The following is a 25,629-nucleotide window of genomic DNA, read 5'->3' as shown; positions in this document are numbered from 1 at the left end:
GTATTTGGAAGAGACGTGTTGTAGGCATCCCTTCTAAATACCAATTGGCAAGCCATGAATGAATGCTTTGCAAAAAAAATCTGGTTGCAAAACATTGCAATAATACCGACTACTGAGTTTGGGGTAATGAGCCCATTCCCTTTGTGATTTGAGAACAAGGTTTGTTGTGGATTAGGTGACCATTGCCAACTCTGAAACTTAAAATAACTTTTTTTTAAACATAGCACTGTTTTCTTAAAGTAAAGTTTGGTGCATGTTTAATGAACTGCGATCACTGTGATGGCCACCAATCAAAGCGAGTCACACTTTGCAAGCAACCTGATTAATATTCATGAGATTCGTCAGATTACGACCCCCTCTGAATCGGCCATTTATGAACCGACCTATTAGTACATTTGTTTTTAAAATCCTTAACGGATTTCAAAAAACTATTTGCAAAGTGTGACTATTTTTTTGTGCCCAGTAATTCGTACATCAGGCTTGAAATCCAGGGGCACGTGCAAACATTCAATGCTTTGAACAGTACCTGGTTCTGCTTTACAGTGTTTTCCAGTTGAACATCAGAGCTCCTCGCTTATCTTCCCCCTTTCTTAGATGGTGGGTTTCTAGGTATCTGCAAGCGTGGACTTATTTCAAAATTATTGTGCATATTAGTCATTTCTGGCACCGTGCACTGCTTCGCACGTTGTTGTTCATCTATTTTCACCACCATATAATTAATCAGCTGGCGATTTAATAAAAAATATACTGAAAAAGCAAAGTATTGGTTGTAATAACAGCAATGTTTCTAAGGTTCTTTATTCTTTCGATTTGGGATATCCACATGAAATAGATGTATAATGAGTGAATCGAGATAAGAATCATTTACGCAGTCTATCATTCATATACTGTGTTCGGTTGCAGCACTCATGGTCGGTAGTGAGACACCCTTGTCCACTGTTTGGAAAATAATTGTTCAAGATCCCGCCTTTAATACCGAGTCAATAATACAACTACAGTTTCATAAACAGAACTACCCTCTATGTTATTAGATTTTAATTGCAACAGAAATCCTCGCATAAGCATACTTTCCACAGCCGATCAAAGACTCTGACAAAAATAACGTGTGATAGGGAATAATTTATTATTTTTTTCCACAACATATCTTTAATACAGTGATTTAGGAAATTTGTACTTGCTTTGACACTTTTGACATTTTTACAGTACAGCATAAATTTTCCATATATCAGTAAACTTCACAAAAATAAGATGTTTCGACTTTTTATTTTAGTGTATAGGAAGGGTGTCTGTAAATAAAAACACAATGCTTCCAAAAATCAAGGGAATTGATAAGCTCTACTTTGGGGTTTTGTTGTTGGGATATATTTCACTGACTCACAGTCCGCACATAAAGCACATTACTAATAGATATAGACAAGGTTCACCGCCTGTAGCAAAGTAGCAACAACACTCTTTCGTGACTTGGAAATAAAAGTGAAAATGTGCATGGTATCAGGTGGCGTGGTGATCACACTGCCTGTACACTTGAAACTAAAATACTTCTTATATGGGCTATTTACAGATCTATGTCCTATATAAAAATTGAGATTTTGATCTTTCCACCTGACCACATAGGCTTGCGTGCTCCGTTGTTGGTGCTACACTTCGGATAAAGATCCTATCGATTTTCCCAGACTCGCCACCGTATGTGATATGTTCTTTGCCCGACTCTTGAATGGTTGCTGACCCACTTTTATTCTCCTTTTCTACCAGTAAAGATGCTGGTTAGAAAGTTGGTCCAAGTGAAATAAAAATGTTTCAAGGTGTTAAGGTCCAGAAATCAGGTCACTAGAGACATTAATATGTTAAGACGTTCCAAAATGTTTTAACAAAATCAATTTTTTTCTGTAACTGATATGATTTAATCGGGTTATAGAAAGAGAATGCAAAGAAAATAGATTCAGAATCCTCTAGAATGCCTATAAAGAGATCTTATTTAGTGTTTTTTTGTTTCAACTTTTTATTATATTTTTCAACCAGTAATAATTACATCACATTTCACCATCAAAATCACAGCATACACATTTTCCTTAATCCTTTTTCAAATATCGTAATTCTAACACACAATGGAAATTTAAGTATCTTTGACCTCAAAATATAAGGCTTTAATCTAATAGAAAGGTTTAATGTTCAGGAAGACTTAACCAGATTCTATAGAAATGCTTTTCGTCAATATGGTTTCTAGAAGGAACAGGGGAAGAGAGATGTAGCAATAAAACTGTTGGTGCTTCTTGCCAAATGGTTAATAATACAATTGAGAAGAGTCAAAAAACTGAGCTGAGTACAGAAATTTTGCTATTACAAAGAACAGCTTCGGAAGGTGCATTCAACTTGGAGTTCGAGCAAGCGGACGTTACAACATCAGGTCTGATGCCGGGAAGATCTGTGTAGCATCCAGTTCTAATTAATGTCTGGCCTTCATGCAAGGTTTAGGGAGCAAATCAAGCTTCAAGATGGGACATATCCCACCTTTCATCACATAACTGGACAGCAGGTGCAGTCGCCAGATCGAGGCCGTGCAAACTGGCAAATTCACTGCAATCAACAATATACTGTTGTCGACTCAAACCATTATCACCAAACTTGTGAATATTATTCACTTGTATAAACAGAATCCAGGAGTAAGAGAATTCTTGTTAACCACAATTAAAAGTTATTTCATCTCTAAATAGTTGTCTCTCGTTTTATGATACAAATTTAACAATCATAAAAGCGTTTGTTACTAGAACTCGTGGGCTCCTCACTGGCACTTGGATTCTTTTCCCCATCCCCGGCAGGCCCATGGCACCCCTAGTGTTCCCCTGTCCTACTCACCCGCCATTTTTTAATGGACCAAAGAGCTTGCAAAATCCGGGACAACTCAGTCACACTCCTTTCAACAAACTCATAATCCTTCGTGACCTCTTCCTACCACCTCTGTGTTTTTCTTGCAGAGCAGGTTCTCACACAAGGTCATAATCAATGCCACTAAGGGCCAAACACATCTCTGGGAGGCAACCAGTCTCTGCTTGGGCTCTAGACAGCAGACCAGAACCCTAATAATATTAAATTTTTAGGGAGGAAGTTTGCTTACTCAGAGTTAGCCATTTATAGGTTGGATATTAGTCCATTCTGGCAATTTACAGACGATGGGAGCACACTTTACATTTTCCCTCTGTACTCTACTATGCCTAGAGGAGATGGTTCCTCGGCCCCTTGGCTGTAGCCATATTCAGAGTTTCAAATTGATATGTCTATGTTACTAGTCAAAAAGCTGAACAGGCCTCCTGAAATCGCTATTTTGAAGCACAGCAGATATAACCATCGAGGCACCCGTAACAAAGTGAAGAGAAGATGGAAGTCCCTAGAAAAGGCCCAACACTGTGAAAGCATCAGATTGTGACTGGTGTCAGTGCGGATCAAGAAGACGTTGCAATCACAGAGAATTCATTTGGTTAGTATCAAACTGCAGTTTGCACTTTTCGCATCTACCTATGAAAGCTGTAGCGAATTTGCCTGAAAGAGTAAGATGTGCATGGATCTTTCAGTGAACAGGCTGCCATTTCACAACCAACTTGTTTCTCACTTGCCGCCAATTTGACTTCTGTCTTTCAGCTAACTAGTCTCTCTTCTCTCCTTTCACCCCACTACCCTCTCTCTTTTAGCCGAGGGTCTTTTTCTTTGTGCAACGGGCATATTTTTTACAACAAATGAATCCCTCTTTCATTCAATTGCTTGCGATCATTCCCCCGGCCGCCTCCTTTCGATCTCTGTTTTTTCAATGCCTCTCCGCATAGCAACTGGCTCTTCTCCATTAGACACATTAAGTGCATCTACTTTTCAAGATGATTTACAAGTAGCATTCACTTCCTTAATTGCAAATGGTTTGCGGCGGTTGCTAGTATACAAATGCTAAATCACACTGATCGGAGTCAACAGAATGTGCCAATTTGCTACAGAAGTTGCCTTCGTTTCTCTTGATTGTATAGAATGCTTTTCTCCATTTGGTTGAATTAGTTAAAAAAAAAAAAATTGCAAGCAAGTTCACAACAAGTTAATAACCTAAATAAATAAACACGACCACAGCAACACTGCATGTTAACAATTATACAACACACAAACAACACAAACTTGCTATGAATATTTACACGTTTATATTTACAAGAAGGAAGACCGCGTTGGCTGGATGGGGTGGGAGTCATTCGTAGGCTAAAAAAAAAATCACCACAGGCGCAGTTTACCGAACAGAGGAGGAGATATCACAACGGGAAACAGAGAGGCGAGCGCTACATCCAAAGCAGTTCGGAGCAGTTGTAGGCTTGGCTTAACTCCCGCACTCTAAACGTTCGGCAACACAATAACGGAGGTTAAATAGATTTTCTTTATAGATCATGAATCCTATCTCTAATCTGCTCCAGGGAAACTCCAGTCACAAAGATCCTGCTGTCTGTCATGCTCATTACTTACTCCCCGACCTTTGTTTAGAAGGCCACCATACGAAGAGAACCGACCAACATAGGCCTCCCAAGATCTAACCAGTAGTAGCCTCAAAAGGTCTCACGTCAAACACAGTTCACAAACAAGGATTCCAATGTGGGAGGGTAATATTCTGAGTGCCTCTTTCTGTACATCTTTCAGACATGAACATAGAACTCTGTAGTCAAACACTTGATGCTGTTTTGCTGACGCAGAACTTTATTTTATCATACACACCTCAGCGTACTGATTACTTTACTACTCCCTTCTGCGGTCACTCTTGTATACTCCTTTTTATACAAACAATATACTGGGTAGAAGAGTTTGTTTAGTTCCATGCTATGTCAATTTTGCACTAACAGAAACTTTTTACCTACTTTGTCCTTCCTTTTTGTCAGTGTTTGTTGATATGTTCATGGCTATTTTGAAGCCTGAAGGCCTCCTGCTTGTAAAATTAGAAGACGGCGTAGTAGGAAAGGGTGGTAATTGGTGTGTTCCTCCTCCTTGCTCACACAGCTTTTATGAAAGAGAAGTGAGGGCAAAGCAGTAAGTTGAGCAGATAGTGAACGGTTCTTAGGACCTAGTAGGCAACATGCCACAAACTTCAATTATATTAAGCTATTATATCGGCCGTACTATGAGGTTTTGAAATGTGTGGTTTTGAAAAAAGCAAGTTAGACTGACCCTTTAAATTGTATACAGCTCTGATGCTGGCAGCTATTCTCATCCAAGCGAATGTTGTTTATTGAACGGCGGCGGGTAGCCTGCGGCCCGAGTTTATGCATAAATAGCAACCAATGTTTTTCTTCTGTTTTGCAAGGGTGATCAAATAAACAGGTCACAGCAGGAATGCAATCATGCTGTATGGGTAAGAGACAGTAACTGCAGACCACGTACAGATTCTGCATCCGCATTCTGATGCACAAAAGCAGAGACTCCTGGAAGGACCCAGCATTCAAAACAAGCTGACATCACAGATTACCCACAATGCACTAATGGTCATCTCAAGATGGCGTTGAGCAACGGTCCCCCAGTTTCCTGGTTTTCTAAGATGACACAAGTAAAAAAGCATGAATGTGAAGGTCAGCTAAAACATTTGGTTTGAAAGGAGAAATGATTTTGCAGGCATGTTATAGTAACACCTACAAATGGGTGTTAGAGCAAATCCCATACAGTTATGGCTGTATTTACACCGGATAAAAGTGCAATCTGCTTCCATCCTTGTATTTATCATTAGAGTTACATTTTCAAGTTTGATATGCATTTGAAAGGGAATAAGGGTGGTTGGGCTGCCAATAGAGAATCTACTACATCCTGCTCCAGGTGTAACATCAGTAAATAAGAGAAAATCCAACAGAAAAGCTTTAAGAGCTCATGTGTAACATCTGTTGAAGAAGAAGACAAACAAAAGCCATGTACGGCAAACAATGAATTTGTCAAATAAAGCTCTTTTGAATTTTTCTAATTCTCAATGTAGAGGTCATGATCGATCAATCGAGAAGGAATATTACAGGTTGGCCGGCGGTCATGCCTTAAAGGTCCACGATACATCTGGAAGGTTTTTCAGGTCATTTCTGGTTTTTATTTCAGAGGCTAACAGTTAAACATATCTTTCCACTGGAACCGAGCAATAACGTGGCATGATAACCTTGTCTTCAAAATTAAAAGAACTAATTTCAGGAGGGTGTGCACACGAGCAGGTGAGCCCGATTCTCCTTTGCATAGGCTCAGGGTATCTGTATTTCCCCCGATATCCTTTAACTTTTTTCAGCTGAACTACTCAAAACCCTTAATAAACACAAATGCTCTTTTCCCAGAGGGAGGGAAGCTGCTGTCCGAGGTCTAGATGAGTTTAATGACCTCATAAACAGACTAGTCACGCTTACCTGTTCATGTTATTAGGCCCTAAAAGCACACATTTTTGTAAACATTTTAAAACTTTCCAACTCAAGTAGTGTGTAAACTTCCTCACTGAAAATGAAATGACCTTACTTTCGACGCTCCTAAACTTTTCTATTTACCATCGGCTCTGCTGTCACGGGATCAAAGCAAGATGACACGCTGCAATCAAGAACATTTATAGAAAACCGTTGCTGTGGAAAACAAATGCCCCACGGCCAAAGGTAACTAATAACGCAAGTCAGACCTACAGGAACGCATCTGTTTTTGAAAGAAACAACTATTCATCAGACTGTTTTGGAAATATTAGATACTGTGGTGAGTCACAAAGAACTTCAACTAGTTGAAGGTGTGTTCATTGAACAGACCTATACAAGTTAACCTAAACATCAAACAAAATTTTTTATTATTTTATTTAAAGTTTTTCTAAAACATGGGTACTTAAGAGAACGCATTTATGTGGAACTACATTTCCCATGAACCAAGTATGTGGGTAATTTTGAGCTTTTTCATAGGAAGAGAGAGTCCCGTCCATCACCACCTGCTTGTCAATGAAGATGACAATATTGAAAAGGGTCCAACAGTCGGAAGTCTACGGCTACGAACACAAAGAGAAACACAGTCTGATTTCCAAAAGCAACCGTTAATCTGGATTGTTCCGTATCTATGTCAATTCTACAAAGGCAGGTCTAATAGAGATTTGAATTTTGGGAATGGTTATTGAGCCTTTCAGTTACCTAGTGATTCACAGAGGATGAATCTGTTATTTAAGACACTCTTCTTGGTTTTAAATGTAAGAGGACTTTAGGTTTAATGAAAATAGAAAATGGATGTGTTTGCAAGAGAGGGAGAAGGAATGCATGCATTTTATCTGGAATTAAAAGAAGCAATTTGGCTTTCGTGAATATTGGGAGACAATAATGTTGTGCCTCACGCAGTATTAGTATCTTTTAATATAGTAACTCTGGAGCTTACTGGTATTGCACCTTAGATTAGGAGATTTGTATTGTACAGGCAAAAAATGAAGACGTACAGATAAGATGTCAGATTCTGTTTCTACTAAAAGTAAAAGAAAGCCTCTTGGTTTTAGTGGACACTGGATAGAAGTGTTTTGTTCCTTACAACTAATAGCATTTATGGAGATACTCTTAAGTCTATTGGTTGTATGGTTTTAACTAGGAGACTTGTATTGTTATACAAAGCAGAGATCTAAGAATGATTGATAAACAAGTGTTTGAAACTCATAAACTGCTCATTAAGAATAAGACTCAACAACCTAAATACCGATATTTATTTCCATAACTTTTCTTTGTAATGAGTAGCAAACTTAGATACATAGCTGGACGGTGTCTGAATTTTCTTAAGGCCAAAATATATATATGTGTGTCTGTATATATGTATATATATTTATGTGTGTTCAAGGTAGTGGAATATTTGGGCCAATGGGGTGCAAGAAGAAGCAAATCTGGTGTGCTCAACAGTCTTGCCACGGCACCCGTCCCCTGCTTTTGCCGATCATACAGCGACAAGCAGACGCTAGTAAGACAAGGCCTAAACCATTTTGTTTCACTAAAAGAACAAATGAGGGAAGCATTCGATCACTGCAAAGAAGGACAAAAAATTCAATTGAAAAACATTGCTTGATCAACAATCCCTCTTCAATCTAACAGCTGCCTTGCAAACTACAGATCCTTTAAGTGCACCCAGCTTAAAATTCACATAATACATATATTTTTATTTTCCTTAATATTTTTAGAGTGTTTTACTTAAATATTATAAATAACTATCATCTACCCCCTTGCCATGTTTTACAACAGAGTCTTGTTTTTTTATTTACACCTTGAGGCTGGGAAGGAAACTACAACAGTCTTTATTCCAACTACCAGCCATATTTCCTGCTCTTCTCAAGGAGTCTCTGCATTTATACAAACTGAATAAATAAGACGGGTTTCACATTATTTTAATCTAAACAGTCTATTCAAATAAAAAGAAGTAACAATAATAAATATTTTAAGAGCAGGAGAGAGAAGACACAGACAATCCTTATACAACTTTTTTAAAAGCAGGCCATAAATGGAATCCCCCCATTTTACCCAGAAAGACAAGAATTTTTGCAATTTTGCAAACATTGTTACTTGGGATGCTCACGGTAGCAGACAGAGGGAGTAGCAGTGGAACAAGATATCTTATTTAAAGTTACTGTTTTTTATTTCAAATAATGTTATGGTACTATGAGGGGGTAGCAGCAAGTCATGGAACATATTTCCAAGATGTTGCATTTCTCTCAGCCCCTTGACACATGGTGTGGGCAGGTCTCGCTCTTCAACAGGTTAATGTTAAGGGTGCTCCGCGAGCCTTCAATGTGGGTGCCTGCCACTAGGGGGCGTTCTGAGTGTTACACTGCATTGCATAGGGAACCAATTCATCCTCTTCCCCAAGAAGATGAGCAATATGTATGCATCATCCCATATAGTGTTCGACAACACTGATACGTTCTTTTCATAAAAACATTTAGACTTGTAGGCCCTTAAAGTTGCTGCCTCTACAAATGGAAACTAGATTTTAATTTCTCTTTTCTTACTAGATATGAGTAAGTTCCAGCGCTGCGATCGATATATAATAAATATTTATATATACATATATGTGTAATAAATAATGGTACCCTTCGGTCATAGTCTTAAAAGGTCATCAACATGTTGTATCAACAAGATAAACCAATAGGTCATAGGCTGGTGGAACGCAATGTACCAAATCCCACAGAAGCTATTATCTCTGGCAACGATACATTTTGCTTGCTGTGTATTTCTATGCTTTATAATTGATGCAAAATAATGTTATTTAATATTACTCTGAAGATATACACTGATAATCACAATAAAATTGTTTCAGTCTTTCATACTTTTGGGAAAATTGCATAAAACCCATCAAACAGCGTGTTTGTCAAAGAGTGTGTGTATGTGTGTGTGGATGGGGTTGGTTTGCGGGTGTGGTGTATTGTATAGTTTATATATCTGTCCTAGGATTCTCACTAACCCACGCACCAGGGTGGCCACGCAGCAACTGCGCTGGGTAATTCCCTCCGGAAGCGAATGAGTGTTCCGCCTTTTCATGTTGGAGACAATGTGGGAGACTGACGACTGCTGCAGTCTCTAGGCCACCTCTGGCACAAAACTTTACTTTGCCGTTGGCCTATTGAGTTATAACGTAAAGTATCCTTTACATTCCACTCTTCACATCCACCCAATTGAAACAGGCGTATAATTTTCTTGATTAAATAGATTTTCATCAAACATGGTTTGCCAGCTTGTCCATCAAAGACCAGAGGCTCTTACAAACGTATTCATAAAATGCATGGACCATAAAGTGCCGCTGGACTCAAGGCATGAAACAAAAACACATACCCTTTAATTATTACTTATAGGATCATCTTTGGTTACCATTTAAGAACATCTCCCCCTTTGCGTTTCCTGGCAGGATTACCTTACCGCCGCTCCCCAGCAAAAGAACGAGCCAGAACGACTATCATTTTGCCACAGGGAATTATTTTGTTTTCTTGTGGAAGAATCCTAGTGCTCCCCTATCAGAGCACCCCTAGCATCCGCCCTTTCACGCCTGATGGGGATGCAACAGGCAGTGGTCCACGTATGCAGAGCTGCTGTAAATATATACCCAGTGGTGGAACCTTTCAAAGTCAACCACTTTGTGTAGAAAGTACATATTTTGCATCACTTCGTAAACAGGGCCCAATCAGAGTCAACAAATGGCCTCCATGCGCCCACACGCACTCTCGCACACGCCAACCAAAGGAATGGGCAACTCTTCCGAATTACAAGGACAATTTTCATGGTAAAATATAATGCTATTTGGGGACAGTAGACGAAACATTTCTGGATGGGAAAGGCCTGAGAGACAATATGAATTGGGGGAGGGAGTCCTTAGCAAGCACAATCCTGATGTGGGGGTGCCTGCTGGTCGGTCAACTGAGGTCCTTGCTTGGCGCCAGTAACTGCAGGATCAGCCGTGTCTAGGCTTTCCGACATTTTCTCGCAGATGATATCGACCAGCCGTTCAAAAGTCTGCTTTACATTAATATTGTCCTTAGCACTGGCTTCAAAAAACTCAAAACCTAAGGTGAGAAGGAAGAGAGGAAATTTAACAACTTGGCTTGAGAGGCGGCAGCAGCAGGCGACAAGCGATGGTGACAGACAGACCAGAAAGTGCGCATTATTCACACAAGCCAACTTATAGCAGTTCTTGCTCTCGACAAAGTAAACTAAGAAATATTATTACATGATGAACAGTTATTTCATGTGTGAAGCATTTCCAACCATTCAGGCATGCATGATTTCTGTGAGCCGGGTACGACTCCATTTACAAAAGCATATGTCTGCATGTGCAAGCCCAAGCATAACAATGGGACACAAAGGAGTGAAAAATGACACCTGAAAAGCCACACATTAAAGTTTGTGAGAACTTCTTGTGGTCAAAGTAATATATTGTAATTAGGGCTCCCGGTTTTATGGTATTTATTTTTCTGCCGTTTCTGTCTGTATTTATCCATATTTCTTTTTTGCTGGTTTTATCTGTATTTATCCATATTTAGTTTGGGTTTTGTGAAAAATGTAAGCTAAAATTAGCATATTTCCACATTTATTTAACCGATAAATATGCTCCCATGCTTGAAGGGCTGCCAGGTTTCAGGGCTGTGAACACCCACAAAAAAAAATCCGTGCACTTATATGAAAAAAATGCAAATTTCACTGTCCACCTTGTGCATATCTACTGCTGTTAAAGCCTCGTTACTAAAATTCCTTTCTTTTTTAACCCGCTTATCTATCAATCCACACAGCTATAGGCCTGGCAGTCATGGCAGACAGTATTTAGAATCACTCAAAAAGCAACCCTATTTCTGTTTTTATCCACATTTAAAAATAAATACAGACAAGAAAATGAATGTTTTCTGTCTGTATTTATCTGTAAAAATCAGTAAAAACGGAAAACAGGGAGACTTAATTGTAATCTCCCTCTTCTGGCAGTGCGCCAAGCAGGATTTGCTGAGAGCGAGCTTGGGCCACGGCAATGGTTTAGCCTGGTAGTAGTTTGACCTTGAGCTAAGCCTGGACAAAGCACTACGCTACGCTCGCGTAGTTTGCGAAGTTCGCGCTACTTCGCACTACGCTAATTGCACGTAGCACAGTGCGAACACACGTAGCGTAGTGTTGCGTAGTGCTGCGGTCATTTTTTGCTTGCTCGCGGTCCTCAACGTCAAGTTGGCGACCGCGAGCAAGCAAAATGACATCCCGGCGAGACTTTTTCCTTGTTCGCGATCAGCAACATCAAGTTGGCCATCGCGAGCATGGAAAATAAACCTCCCGGCGAGATTTCCAACGCGAGGAGGTCAGGTTTCTCATTGCGAGTGGTCGCGTATGCTCAAGACCGCTCGCGATGAGAAACTACCAGTTTGCGTTGAGAAAGCTGCCGCTCGAGTAAAAATCTACTCGAGCAGCAGAAAACTACAGCTCGCACTGTGCAAGATGCCATTTTCAATGATAGCACAGTGCCGGTTGCTTGTCCGCACTGTGCAATCATTGAAAACGACATCTGGCACAGTGCGAACAAGGTACTACGCAGTTCGCGACGTGCTACGCGTAGCTCGCGTAGTGCGAAGTGCACTTTGCGTAGCTTCGCGAAGTGCTACTTCGCGAACTACGCCCAGGGTTACCCTGAGCTCCAGTTCTTCAGTAACAAATCCAAATTAGGTCTAGTGATGGCAAACAACTAGCATCTATTCAATTGCTGAGTTTTCTAGAATGAAAACAGCTCCTGGGATTTGTGTGATTATTCAGTGGCCAAGCTTCCACACTTTACGGAGGTGCCTGGTCACTGCATATCAATGAAGTAGGGCTTTAATGGTAGAACAATAAAAGATTCAGTAAGCAAGGAATCAGTGTAACGCCATATTTAGGTTTTTTAGTCAATGCCTGTGTCTACCAGATCTATGCTGCCAGCCATCAGATACATATATGAAATAAATACCACATAACAGAAGTTACACTTGCTGTTTACCTCCTGTACCTCAAAAGCAACTTGCGAAATCTGAGAATCCCTAGCCCGTTGTGAAACTTCAGGAGGAATGAGTGGAGACCAATATCTTATAGGTAAGTGTGGAAAACACTAGTGTATTTGCCTGAAAAGTTAAAGAATATCTTGTTTTTGTCAAACAGAAAACAAAATAAAAGATCCTGAGGTGGTGACGGGCAATTTGCAAATTCATTATTTAAAAAACACAGAGAAGACTTTGCCAGTTAAAGCGGAGGGGTCGGCAGCCTGAGAAATCGCAAACTTTAACGGAAGACCCTGGGCCTCTGAGTCTCAGTTCCTTCGGGCTTGAATGCACTACAACGGCGAGAAAGGTTCTACCGAGAGCTGAAACACTGGTTCATTTTACACCAGATTGTATTTCATCATGAAATCCTGCGAGGCCGCTGACAGCTTTACAGAATTTAAGTTAAAATAAACGGGCACATATATCTAACACAAGTCTTTAAGAATGGCATCTAAACTTTTATCCAATGGACCAAACCTCCTTCTGAGCCATCCTTATGACAGATTGTTTCTGTAACAAACAGCAAATCATTACTGAGTTAGCTCGACGCAAATACACATTTTCAAACCCATTTTCTAATCACTGCGCTTAACCTGGACAACAATTCAAACAAGCATGGGCATAGCCAATAGGTCTCGCTTTTGGGACCTTATAAGTGTTTAGCAACAGTTGCATAACTAAATACTTATAAGGTCCCAAAAGCGAGACCTATTGGCTATGCCAATGCTTGTTTCTGTTTATTACTGCTCTGTAGTAATGGCAGCGCACGGGTGCCACCATTACTACATAGAAGTAATAAACAGGAAAAGAAAAAACGGGCTCACGGAGAACATCAAAACGGCCGTGATCGCAATCTAACATCAAAGCGGCCGCGAAAGTGAGGTGCGCGCGCCCGCGCACATGCACTGTAGCTCTAGGCTACAGTGGTAGCACTTTTTTGAGCCCTCACAAAAAGTCTCGCCAGGACAGTGCATTCGCTGGGTCAGGCGAGACCTAAAAACATAGCGAATACTTAGCTGCAGATTTAGAGAACCTGATTTGTTGGTGTGCAAGAGTATTTAGAAACCATAGAGATGCAAGAAAGACCTGGCGAGTTCTGCAGTCATGCAATAGTGCAGAGGAGCTGAGGTGTCACAATTTGGAAAGACATACCATGTCACGGGTGGTCGGGGCAAAGCCCTTACCTGTAAGGTGTTTTTTGGTTTTTTTTGCTTTTTGCAAAGCGATCAATGGCCCTAATGTTTGAGGACAAAAGATGCAAGAGCTTGTTCAGTAGAGAGTAAAACAAGGAAGAAAATTGTTGTTCTCGAGGCAATATAAGGTCAGAGGGATTTTAAGCAATTTCTTATTGACCATACAAGCAAAATCTGGCGAAATAGAAAAGGGTCCCTGTATAGTCAACAGGATGTTCTCCTTTATAGTTAGAGGTATTTCTGAGAGAACATGTTTTGGCAAAATGCTTTCAATCAAAACTTTAACTCTTGACTGTTTTTGAAATCTGTGAAAACGAAGCACGCAGCAGGGATTTCCTGAGAACCTTGACTGACATAAGCCCAATACATGCTGTAGGAAGGTAGAATCCTTTTGCCTGGTGCCAAGCTGGTTTTTGACTAGTCTGACTGGGATCCTGCTAATCAGGACCCCAGTCTATCTGCTTTCTCCCTGAACTGTTATGTCTTGTACTTAGGTACAATCCAGATTGAATACTGGGGTACCCTTGTCAGTCCCTAGTATATGGTACCCATGTACCCAGGACATAGGTACCCCAGGGGCCTCCCATGGGCTGAAGCATGTATTATGCCACCCATGAGAGGCCATGCAAAATGGAACTCCAGGTCTGCTACTGCAGCCTGTGTAAGGTGGTGCTCGCACCACTTACTAAAGATATAGGTTCACTATATCTAATGGTCACTACACTTAAAACCTATAAGTCACCCCTATAGCAGGCTTTAACGATCCGAAGGCAGGGTGCCTGACTCTAAGTGAGAGGGTGCCACTGCATGAGCATAACACCCCTGCAGCCTACGGAGTCCATTCTTCCAGGTTGTTAGTGAAACAGCCATTTACAACATATAGAGTGTTATTATGAGACCGCGTACTGACCAACTCTAAAATGACTGAAAGTAACCCTGTCGTCTTTGGTGTCAAACATTATGGAATCATACCCCCACACCGGTAACCGGTGTGTAACCGGTTTGGGAGGTATGATTACACCCCTCAGAAACGAGCTTCGTTGGGTCCCTGGTGTTCTCGGTACCAGCCTTCTAGTCCCGGGAAGTACAAAATGGTTGCTGCCGACCAGAGACACATTTCTGCCCTCCTGCTGCTGAGCCAAGCTCGAGCAGGGGAAGACAGAACAATAGGCATCCTGTCACAGGGAGGCGTGACCACCTCCCAGACAGGATTTAGTGTATTAGGGCTGGGTGGGTGCGCTTGCCAGCGACCGGAAATCTGCATGAGGGGCACATTTGGTGTCTCTGTGCATAGTGCAGTTCAAACCAGTCCTGGGAGACCTTGGTTCCTGCTCTGGCACGAAACTGGACAAAGGACATGGGAGTAACCTCCCCACTGTCCAAACCCTCCCCTGGGAGGGTCCCCTGAATCTGTCCAACCCTCTCCTGTGGGTACAAAAGGGCTAATCTAGCTGGAGGACTCTAGATTCAACGTGGACAAGATTCTGATCAAGAAACCACTGACCTTCAACTGTCTGGACACTCTGGATTTTGCTGGACTTCGTTTGGGCCTGACTTTGTTTACCTCTCAGTCCAAAGCCTCGCCTGTGCCCGTACACCATACAGGCTCCGTGCAGGACCTGTGGAGCATCAGGGACAACCTAACACATCTCCCTTGGAGTGAAGGAGTCACTCCCCTGCATTCGCAGGCACCACATCACGCTTGACTGGTCTGCTCCTATGGACTGTGAATAGTCCAGCAACACAGGAGGTGGCTTCCTACGTCCCCCGAGGTCTGAGCTGCCCTCTTACCGAGTTAGAGGTTGGAATCCATTGTGGGGGCTGCAATACCTGTACCCCTGTGCACCACATTCATTTGCAGTTGAATATGCTTGTTGGTGTTCCAAGAGCAAGTGCGTTGGGCTCCGAGTAGCCCAAACCTCTGGTACTCTTACCTACAAAGAACTCCAGCCTCCTTGCACCGAGCGCTCTGTGGGCTGCTGCTTTGTGAAAGTGCTCGAAGTCCTCTTGCGATTCCTGTGCCTCCGGCCACTGAGTCCACTTGAGGGTCAAATTTACTTTTCTTGGGCTCCACTGGTTGCACCAGGCTTGCCCTGACTCCCCTTGCTTTGGTGAGTGTCCTGGACCTTGCTGGTCCAAACCGCAACCTTCCTTGACCTTCTGCGTGGGTTGCCGTTGCCAAGGCATGTTTGTGCTTCGGACGGACACCGACCCCTCAGCACTCGACATCCTTCGTGGGACAGCTCTTATTTGGCTCCTGGTTGTTCTCGATGTCTCCTGATCCTCGTGGCTGCAGAGTCAAGAACTCCATCAACACACCTGAAGCATCCGACATCCGTGAGCATTCGTCTACCGAACCCATGGTCACTCCTGAGTGACCCAGACTCTGTCCCCTCTGCTTTCAGGTACTCGTCGACCAGAATACACCTTTGGATTCCAACGGACACTTTTTTTCTTCCCAGCAGTGGCTCTTCTTCGAAGCCCTCCATTGAGATCGACGGCGGTTTCTGACCCCACTTCAGACCTATGCACCCGGCATCATTGGAATAGGTAACTCTGGTACTACGGTATCCATGGGTGGGGTGGCTCTCCAACTTCCTAACTTCCACAGGGTTTCTTCAAAGTCCACTTGGAAGGGTCCTTAAACTTTAAAACTTCAACCGCGACTCTCCCATTGAATTGCACGTAGCACGCGGTTGTGTTCCCACACTGCACACGTCATCCGTGGGGTTCCCATCTACTCACCTTGGGTGGTTCCTTGGGGTCCCAGCGATTCTACGTACTCTAGACACCATCTTGACTCAAGTCATGGTTCTTATACCACTATTTTAGTATATGGTTTGTTCCCCCCCTGGGGCTCACTGTGTATTATTGCTTCTTACTATAGTTTCTGTGCTAAAGTATTGTGTGCTTTGTGAATATCTTTGTGTAGAAGATATTGTGTCGTACTAGAGAGTGTTACATTAATAAATACATATTTTTATAACTACTGTGTGGTTCTCCTTTCATTTAATCAATACTATAATGTTGCATTCTGGTAAACCAACAAGCTGTTTAACATTCCTTCAAGACTAAGCCTGAAGTCTGCTCTCCACAGCTACCACTCGGATAGCTTTCTAAGGTTATCTTTGACCTCTTAAATCACCATAAGGGTTGTTTGGACTGGTGCAAGGTGCCCACTTTAATTAGTGGATGGAATATACCAGGCCACCTTCTCACACATGCGTTGAAGTTTGAGAGCTGAGTTACAGTACAGTACACTAAAATATTTGAAGGGGAGTGTGTGTAAATGTCTTTCAATCAAATGCTCCCTGAAGAAGGCTGATTTCATAAGGGGAGCTACCTTTCTCATTACCATATTCAGGAGATGTGACATTCCCGATGAAGGTGTAGAGCAGTATTAGAGACCACACTGAAACACACAGGAAAATGAAAGGAAAGGTATACCCAGCTATGCATCAAATTACCACAGGTGCAAGTCCCACCTCAAGAACATGGAAGAGTCAAGGTAGTTAGTGTTAGCCCCATTGTTTTTTTTTTTCAATCGCTGACTGAAGCAACAGGGACATAAGAATTGCAAAATAGATTATTTCATTTTAAACACCTGCATTGCAATTCCAGTAAAGAGCAAGTTTGTAAAATCTTGCATTCCTGGTTGGGTACCGACTGTTAAGGCTACAACGCATTAGAGTGTTGCTAGTTGAACACAAATATTCACATTTGTATCGATAAAAGGCTTCCAATGCACGTCTTTTAACAAATGATATTCATCCGTGGTTGTAAATACCCAGACCGCTGGAATCTAACGTGCACTCACCAAGATGATCTGCAAGCTGCCGCCCCCTCTCACACAACACAACTCGCTCGTCTTCCATGTCACACTTGTTGCCAACGAGTAACACTTGTGCGTTGTCCCAGGAGTAGGTTTTGATCTGGGTGGACCTAGTGATGAAAGAATGAAAAAAATAATAAAAAATGTAACAGTCATGTCACTAGGTTGCCATAACACACACTAATTTTACCTTGACCAAAAGTTCACACTAAACAAAATAAAGGAACTCATCAAAAAGGTATGTAGTCAGTGCCACTACCAACAAAAACTGTGCCGATGTATCGGGTTTCAATACAATATTATTCATTTCACAGGGATTTGTTTTTACAAACACTCAATTTCATTGGTTATGACTCGGCGGGACCTCAGTTTGGTTGGTGGTTATAGAAGATGATATATTCCGGGTCTCCTCCCCTCCGATTCACGGCTTACCTCGGTTTAATTAAAAGGTTTCTCTTCATGAGAAGTGTTGCCATACAGGGCTCTTAAGCTGAAGCATCACGGGGTGGGTCCTAACTATTAATGGACAAACCAATACCAATCTTATAAGATCTAATGAAAGTGAAAAAGATCAATCAATCAGACATTTATAGAGCTCTGCAAATCACTTGTGAGGGTCTCAAGGCAAACAAACGGAGTGGCTTTTACCATTATCCACGTGAAGTCTACAAATTCAAAAGCTGCAATACTTTCCCAAGTATTGTAATGCCATATTTCATTTTCTGGTTCAATGTGGATGATATGTCGCAAATTCACTACTTAAATACCTTGTGAGAAAATAAACATTAAAGAGGAATAGAATTCGTTGTCATTGGTGGACTGAGGCATTTCCGATGAAATGTTCTCTGTCCAAATTAAGAGGTTTCCTAATCAATTAATAATTTTCCAATATCCCATGTAGAGTATAGATTCATGTTTTTTTCAATGATCATGTAAGCATCTCAGAGGTGTTCTTTTGATGGTTACTCAACAATTCTCCTTAAAGTACTTTGAACATCTGGGTCAAATAAATTCTTTCTGGATCCAAGATGCAAACATGCTATTGAAGAAATAACGCCTTATTGATTTTGTTATTTTATTATTTGTGATTTCGCTCAGCTGGGACACCAACTGGGAAGTGGCAAAACGTTTTACGTTAGGAACAAGGATGTCTATAAAAGAGAAGATATATACGAGTGTGACAAAAACACTTTTTATAGGAAACAACATTCAACATAGTTTGCAGGGCGGATTACAGACATTAAGGTTATTTGGCGGGCAAGGAGGGAAATCATAAATGAGACAATAATTAAAAATACATACAATATCCTTGGAGGCAGGCATTACGGATGATGGGCTGGTGGAATAAATTGACCAGGGAAACTCCATTATGGAATAACGGTTGTTTTCCGCAGCTATTGAGTCTCGCCGGGTTTCGTGATTGGGATAACATCGGAATATCTACCCTGGGGGACGTTACGCGTAGCACAGTGTTGAAATCCTTCCAAGACATCCAGACGACCTTTCAGATGCCAAAGACTCAGTTTTTTAAATATTTACAATTTCGGCATGCCATCGCTCCCAGCTTGGAGGGTCTGGATTCACTACAGGAGTTTAGTTCGGTGCAAGCTAAGGTTTTTATGGGGGATCTCCTAGATCATAAGATTTGCTAAATCTATCAATCTCTGGTTACACACTGTTCCCCCTCCTTGCAGCGTTTGAGGGAGGCCGGGGAGGGAGCTGTGGGTCAGTTGGAAGAAGAAGGCAGGACAGAAGCTTTGGCATCCCCATGTGGGGCGGCCATAGCTGTGCTCCTGCGGTTAATCCTATTCAAATACCTCCACCGGGTTTATTTTACCAGGGTGAGACTATGGAGGGCAGGCCCGGTGGCTTCCCCGGGGTGTCTCCGCTGTGGGCATTAAGAGGGGTCCCTGATACACACTATACGGCACTGAACAGCGCTAGCACGCTTCTGGAGGGGGGTACTGGCCTGTCTCTCTGAGAGTCTGAGGTGGGAGCTTCCTCACTCACCAAAACTAGTCCTCCTCCATGTGATGGACGGGATCAGGGGCAACATTTATAAGCGACATCTCATGCTCCTGGGCTTTACTTTAGTGAAAAGAGACATAGCTAGAGCCTGGAAGGCGGTGGTTGCCCCTTCGGTTTCAATCTGGAAAAATTGTCTTGACTATAGTATGGGCCTCGAGCTCCCCATCTTTGAGGATAGAGGGTGCCCTAGGAAGCACTATAAGATCTAGAAACGCTGGGCGGATTACCGTGGCTTGGAGCTGGAGCCTCCGCGGGAGGACCGGGGTCAAGGCTCAGAGTAACTGGTGGGCCCCTCCCGTCCCCTGTACCTCTTTTATGTGTGGCCCGTGATTCCTCAGTAGACACTGGTATTCTGGATGTTGAGCTCTGGTGTCGATTGTTGGCAGCTTAGGATAGTAATATATTGTTCCGGGATATGTAGACGGTGCACTGGGGGGTGGGGAGGGCGGTGGGGTAGTTGGTTGTTTGCAGGATCTGGTTTTATTTGTATTGCCTTTCATATTCTCCTGTCTTTATTAATGTAAAATGGTCAAAGTCTAAAATCTGTATCTTACATGCGGCAGTTGTCTCTGGGGCTCAGAGATCTGCATCTTACGTGCTATTTTGACAAATAAAATCGGTTTAAAAAAATATATATATGTACAATATCCAGGTATAATGGAGTACAAATGACACTGTACGTAAAATTCAGGGACAATCATGTACCAAAGTTCAGGGTAACATTAAAATACCCGTCCCCAAGAATCTGTCCCCCAAAGGCGGAGTTTTCTATTGTTTACTCCTATTGTGGCCTCTGCATCGGTAAGCGTTCTACCTTGTTAAACCAGAGACAAAGTGGGGGTGTTTAAATTTACCCTTCTATATCACCCAGTGGCCATGATTACTTGTGGCAATCCTAGAGACAGTAATGGTGGCATTAAAGATCATTACAACTGCTACCCAGTTATTAGAGCAATTTCCAGGAAGATCTCTGTTTTAAACTGTTTAAAGATCCCTCCAGTTTAATGCAGAAGAGGCTTCCCTCGGCAGAAAGATGATGATAAATTCCATCACATTTAAACAGAGAGGTACATACCAGAGTGTTTAAAAGGGATAGACATTTCTGGCGGGGAGTGCCTGTACTCTATTAGAAATTTCAAACCACTCACAACCGACAACCCAGCTCATAATCTGCAAATGCATGACACAGAACCCAAGTTTACTCAACAAAAACTATTTTTGTTTTTACCTAGACTACTGAGTCCATACTCTTTGCACATCAGTATTTTTAATTCATGCCCTAGAAATTCTGGTCATAACCATGTTGTTTTCCCCAGACAACTGGATAGCTTTAACCCTCATACATTCGGGCACACTTCACCCTTTTGTGACCACCCACCAGGCTAACCAACTCAGCTATAAACCCCAGAATATCCACCCCAGTCCACCTCGCAGGATCCTCCCTAATATCTGTAAGAGCTCTGTTAACCTTCCTACCAGTTCTGTTCTTGATTGCAGACATCCCTAAATTGCTCATGCCCAGTTAAAAACTTTTCTGCATCCCTATTTTATTAGCACTTTATCAATGAAATGGATAATTTTTGTTTGTATACGATACCGAAGTGTTGTGCATAGTAAAGAAATGCAGGAGGGGTGACAGTCGTCCATGAAGCACTGACTCTACAGAGGAGCTGTATAAGAAGTCATCAAAGGTTTGAAGGGCTCGGCAGAAGCGTGTACAGATTCACTCGCCTTTCAGAGGAAGTGGTCTGTTCCCTTCTGTGACTACTTGTTTTGATGTTTAAGGTTGAACTGATCCTAACATTTAGTATTACGTGGCCGAGGGTTGTAAAGAGCGAATCAAGGTGCAGAAATAGAGTCTACAAGGATTTATCCTCCGCAGTATCGCACAGGCGTACAGAGTTGAATGATATCATCTTGGCTGAGCTCAGGCTGTTAAGAAGGATGTTTGTCTGTAGATCAATAGCTGCTCTAGATTTCCCTAATGCAGAGTAGCTTCTTCCAGAATGATGAAGTAAAATGGGTCCCAGTATCGGGAAAGAGACTGAAATCAAGTCCTCACAGGAGCCCTTTAAGGATGAAGAGAGATGTGTAAGATACTTGTCAAACCCCTCAACAGGATCGACTACTTTTTCCATGACCTCTTTGGTGTCTGCACTAAAAAAAATTGCTTTTCCTCCTTTTTGTTTACAGAAAAAGCAGCCTCACCTGTAAGTCTGCAGTGAGCTGTGCAGGTGAACGTGAGCTTATGTTCACATTTGATGTATTTCTGTAGAAGCCGTTGTCCCTGTAACAGTGGTTGACTGAGCAGACAGTGAAGTTGCTGGTAAGTTCCTTCCAGAGCTCTACAGGAAGCTTCGGCTGCATGCCCTTGGGTCACAGCGGCTTAGGCACCGTTGTTAGTGCCAGAGCACGTACCCAACTTTAAATTTCTTGTCCAGATGACAAGTGTTGACGGATTTTCTGCCAATATTCCTCACAGTGGTGATGGCCCAACCTTCTTGCCATTCTTCATTCACCAGGGACACTAGTGGTCAAAAAGAGCTGCGGCAGCAGCAATAGTGAAGATGACGGAGAGATAGTAATTAAGAGCAAGCTACAGGAGAGCATCGCAGATCCACCAAGGAGAAGAGAAAGTTAAACGCCTGGTGTAGGAAAGTAGGATCTGCTTCTTATGGTTACCCCCATTTTTTGCCTAATGTGATAATATTTTTGACTAGTCCGACTGGGATCCTGCTAATCAGGACCCCAGTCTATCCCCTAAACTAGAATGCCATGTACTAAGGTACACTCTAGATTGGATACTGGGTACCCTTTTCAGTCCCTAGTATATGATACCTATGTACCCAGGGCATAGGTACCCCAGAGGCCTCCCATGGACTGGAGCATGTATTATACCACCCATGAGAGGCCATGCAAAATGGAACCTACAGGCCTGCCATTGCAGCCTGTGTAAGTTGGTGCATGCACCACTTACTTAAGATACAGGTGTACTATATCTAAGGGTCACTACACTTAGAACCTATAAGCCACCCCTGCTGCAGGCCTTGACAATCCTGAAGGCAGGCTGCTTGGTTCTATGTGAGGGGGTGCCACTGCATGAGCAGGACACCCCTGCAGCCTACGGAGTCCATTCTCCCGGGTTGTTAGTGCTGCAGCCATTTACGACATATAGAGTTGCATTATGCGACACCGTGATGACCAACTCTACAACGGCAGAAAGTAACCCTATCGTGTTTGGTGTCAAACATTGTGGAATCATACCCCCACACCAGTAACCTGTGTGGGAGATATGATTCCAGCCCTCAGAACCGAGCTTCGTTGGGTCCCTGGTGTACCCGGTGCCAGCCTTCTAGTCCCGGGCAGCACAAAATGGTTGCTGCCGATCAGAGACACATTTCTGCCCTCCTGCTGCTGAGCCAAGATCGAGCAGAGGAAGGTGGAGCACATGGCATCCTGTCACAGGGAGCTGAGACCACCTCCCAGACAGGATTTAGTTTATTAGGGCTGGGTGGGTGCGCTTGCCAGCGACAGAAAGGCTGCATGAGAAGTACATTTGGTGTCCCTGTGCATAGTCCAGTTCAAACCAGTCCTGGGAGCCGTCGGCTCCTGCTCTGGCACAAAACTGGACAAAGGACATGGGAGTAACCTTCCCACTGTCCAGACCCTCCCCTGGGAGGGTCCCCTGAATCTGTCCAACCCTCTCTCGTGAGTAGAAAAAGGGCTGACCTGGCTGTAGGACCCTAGATTCGAGGTGGACAAGATTCTGAACCAGTTACCACTGAACTTCGACTGTCTGGACACTCTGGACTTCGTTTGGGCCCGACTTCGTCTCCCTCTCAGTTTGAAGCATTGTATGTGCCCGTGCACCATACAGGCTCCGTGCAGGACCTGTGGAGCATCAAGGACAACCTAACACATCTCCCTTGGTGTGAAGGAGTCACTCCGCTGCATTCACAGGCACCACATTGCGACTGACTGGTCTGCTGCTCCTACGGACTATAGATGCTCCAGCAACACAAGAGGTGGCTTCCTACGTTCCATAAGGTCTGAGCTACCTTCTCACCCAGTTTGAGGACAGAATCCCTCTTGGGAGCTGCAATACCTGTACCCCTGTGCACAGCGGTCATTTGCAGTTGCATATGTTTGATGACATTTTCCAGGCAAGTGTAGTTGGCTCCGAGTAGCCCCAACATCTGGCACCAGTTCTTACCAAGAACTCCGGCCTCTTTGCACCGAGTGCTCCGTGGGCTGCTGTTTGGTGAAACCGCTTGAGGTCCCCTCGCAACTCCTGTGCTTCTCACCTGTGAGTCCACTTGAGGGTCAAATTTACTTTTCTTGGGCTCCTCTGATTGCTCCAAGCCTGTCCTGACTCCCCTTGCTTTGGTGAATTTCCTGTACATTGCTGGTCCGAACCATAACCTTACTTGACCTTCTGCGTGAGTTGCCGTTGCCAAGGCTTGTTGGTGCTCCCGCCGGACACTGACTCCCCAGCACTCGACATCCTTAGTGGGACAGCTCGTATCCAGCTTCTGGTTGTCCTTGACATCTCCTGGTCCTGGAGGCTGCAGAGTAAAGAACCCCCTCAACACACCTGAAGCACCCGACATCGGTGGGCATTCGTCTACCGAGCCCCTGGTCACTCCTGAGTGATCCAGACTCTGTCCCCTCTGCTTTCAGGAACTCTTCGATCAGAATCCACCTTTGGATACCAATGGACCCTTTTTTCCTTCCAGCAGTGGCTCTTCTTCGAAGTCCTTCATTGGGTTCAAAGGCGGTTTCCGACGCCACTTCAGACCTATGCACCCGGCTCCTCTGGGATAAGTAACTCTGGTACTACGGTATCCATGGGTGGGGTGGCTCTCCAACCTTTAGTTTTTTTGCAGAGTTTTATATAGCACGAACTTGACCCGAATCCAATCAGGTATCAGAGCGCTTTACGTAGCACCAGTTACGTTACATGAGGACACACATTCATTTTTTTGTTAGGCACGGGGAGATTAAGTGATTTGCCCAGAATCACAGAATGTTCAGCATCATTACTGAGACTCGAACCCAGTGCCCCAGGTCCGAGGTCGAGCGCCCTAGCCATTAGGGTTTCTTTGAAGTCCACAGGGAAGGGTCCTTAATCTCTAAACCTCCAACCGCAACTTTCACATAGAGTTGTAAGGAGCACGCAGTTGGGTCCCTACTTACTCACCTTGGGTGGTTCCTTGGGGTTCCAGCGATTCAACGTCATCTAGACACTGTCTTGACAGTCGTGGTTCTTATACCACTATTTTAGTATATGGTTTGGTCTCCCCCTGGAGCCCACGGTGTATTAGTGCTATTTACTATTGTTTCTGTGCTACAGTATTGTGTGTTTTGTGAGTATCTTAGAGTAGAAGATACTGTGTCATACTAGAGAGTGTTATATTAATAAATACATATTTTTATAACTACTGTGTTGTACTCCTTTCATTTAACCAATACTATAAGGTTGCATTCTGGTAAAACAAGCTGCTTTACATTCCTTCTGGACTAAGCCTGAAGGCTGCTCTCCACAACTACCTCTTGGATAGCTTTCTAAGGTTGTCTTTGACCTCCTAAATCACCATCAGGGTTGTTTGGACTGGTGCAAGGTGCCCACTTTTTTTTGACACGAGAAAGGGAGATGTCCCACTGTAGGCAAGCTCTATTGAAAACACACCAGTGTCAGTGTTACAAAAAAACAACCCCTGATTGCCAAGCGCTGGCAAGACTAGGGTTTAGAAGCCAATCCTAAAATGCCTCATGATGTGTGCCGCTGAGGGGACCTTCCATACGATATTGTTGCCCTCTTGAAAGATTTCTCAGAAGCTGCCCCAAATCTTAGGAGCATATTTTCAGATGAACAACTAGTATTGGGAAACCACAGAAGTACTGCCTACACACTTCTTGCCAAACTTGCATTATTACAAATAGCTTCAATCTTTTTATTACTGTTCAATCCGAGATATGTAGCCATTTAGTTTGTTTTATTGTAACCTGGGACCTCTGTCTCCACAAGTTTTTTCTCTTTGGCGTGCACTGACATCTCTGCGTTGGAGTGGTTTTAT

At 43.0% G+C, this 25,629-nt stretch overlaps 1 protein-coding gene across 1 annotated transcript in view; it reads right to left on the bottom strand.

Annotated features, from left to right (window-relative positions):
- Nucleotides 1-1,101: 1,101 nt before the first annotated feature.
- The window catches only part of RAB3A (RAB3A, member RAS oncogene family), a 121,320-nt gene continuing 96,792 nt past the window's right edge, over nucleotides 1,102-25,629 (bottom strand). The window contains exons 4-5 of the mRNA XM_085639897.1: nucleotides 17,510-17,634; nucleotides 1,102-10,519 (exon numbers count right to left, since the gene is read on the bottom strand). Coding sequence (XP_085496023.1) covers nucleotides 10,329-10,519; nucleotides 17,510-17,634 — 316 coding nt within the window. The 3' untranslated portion in view covers nucleotides 1,102-10,328. The remainder of the gene's footprint in view (nucleotides 10,520-17,509; nucleotides 17,635-25,629) is intronic.

Source organism: Triturus cristatus, chromosome 12 (genome assembly GCF_964204655.1).
Source record: "Triturus cristatus chromosome 12, aTriCri1.1, whole genome shotgun sequence".
Taxonomy (NCBI): Eukaryota; Metazoa; Chordata; class Amphibia; order Caudata; family Salamandridae; genus Triturus; species Triturus cristatus.
This window is presented reverse-complemented; position numbering and strand designations above follow the sequence as displayed.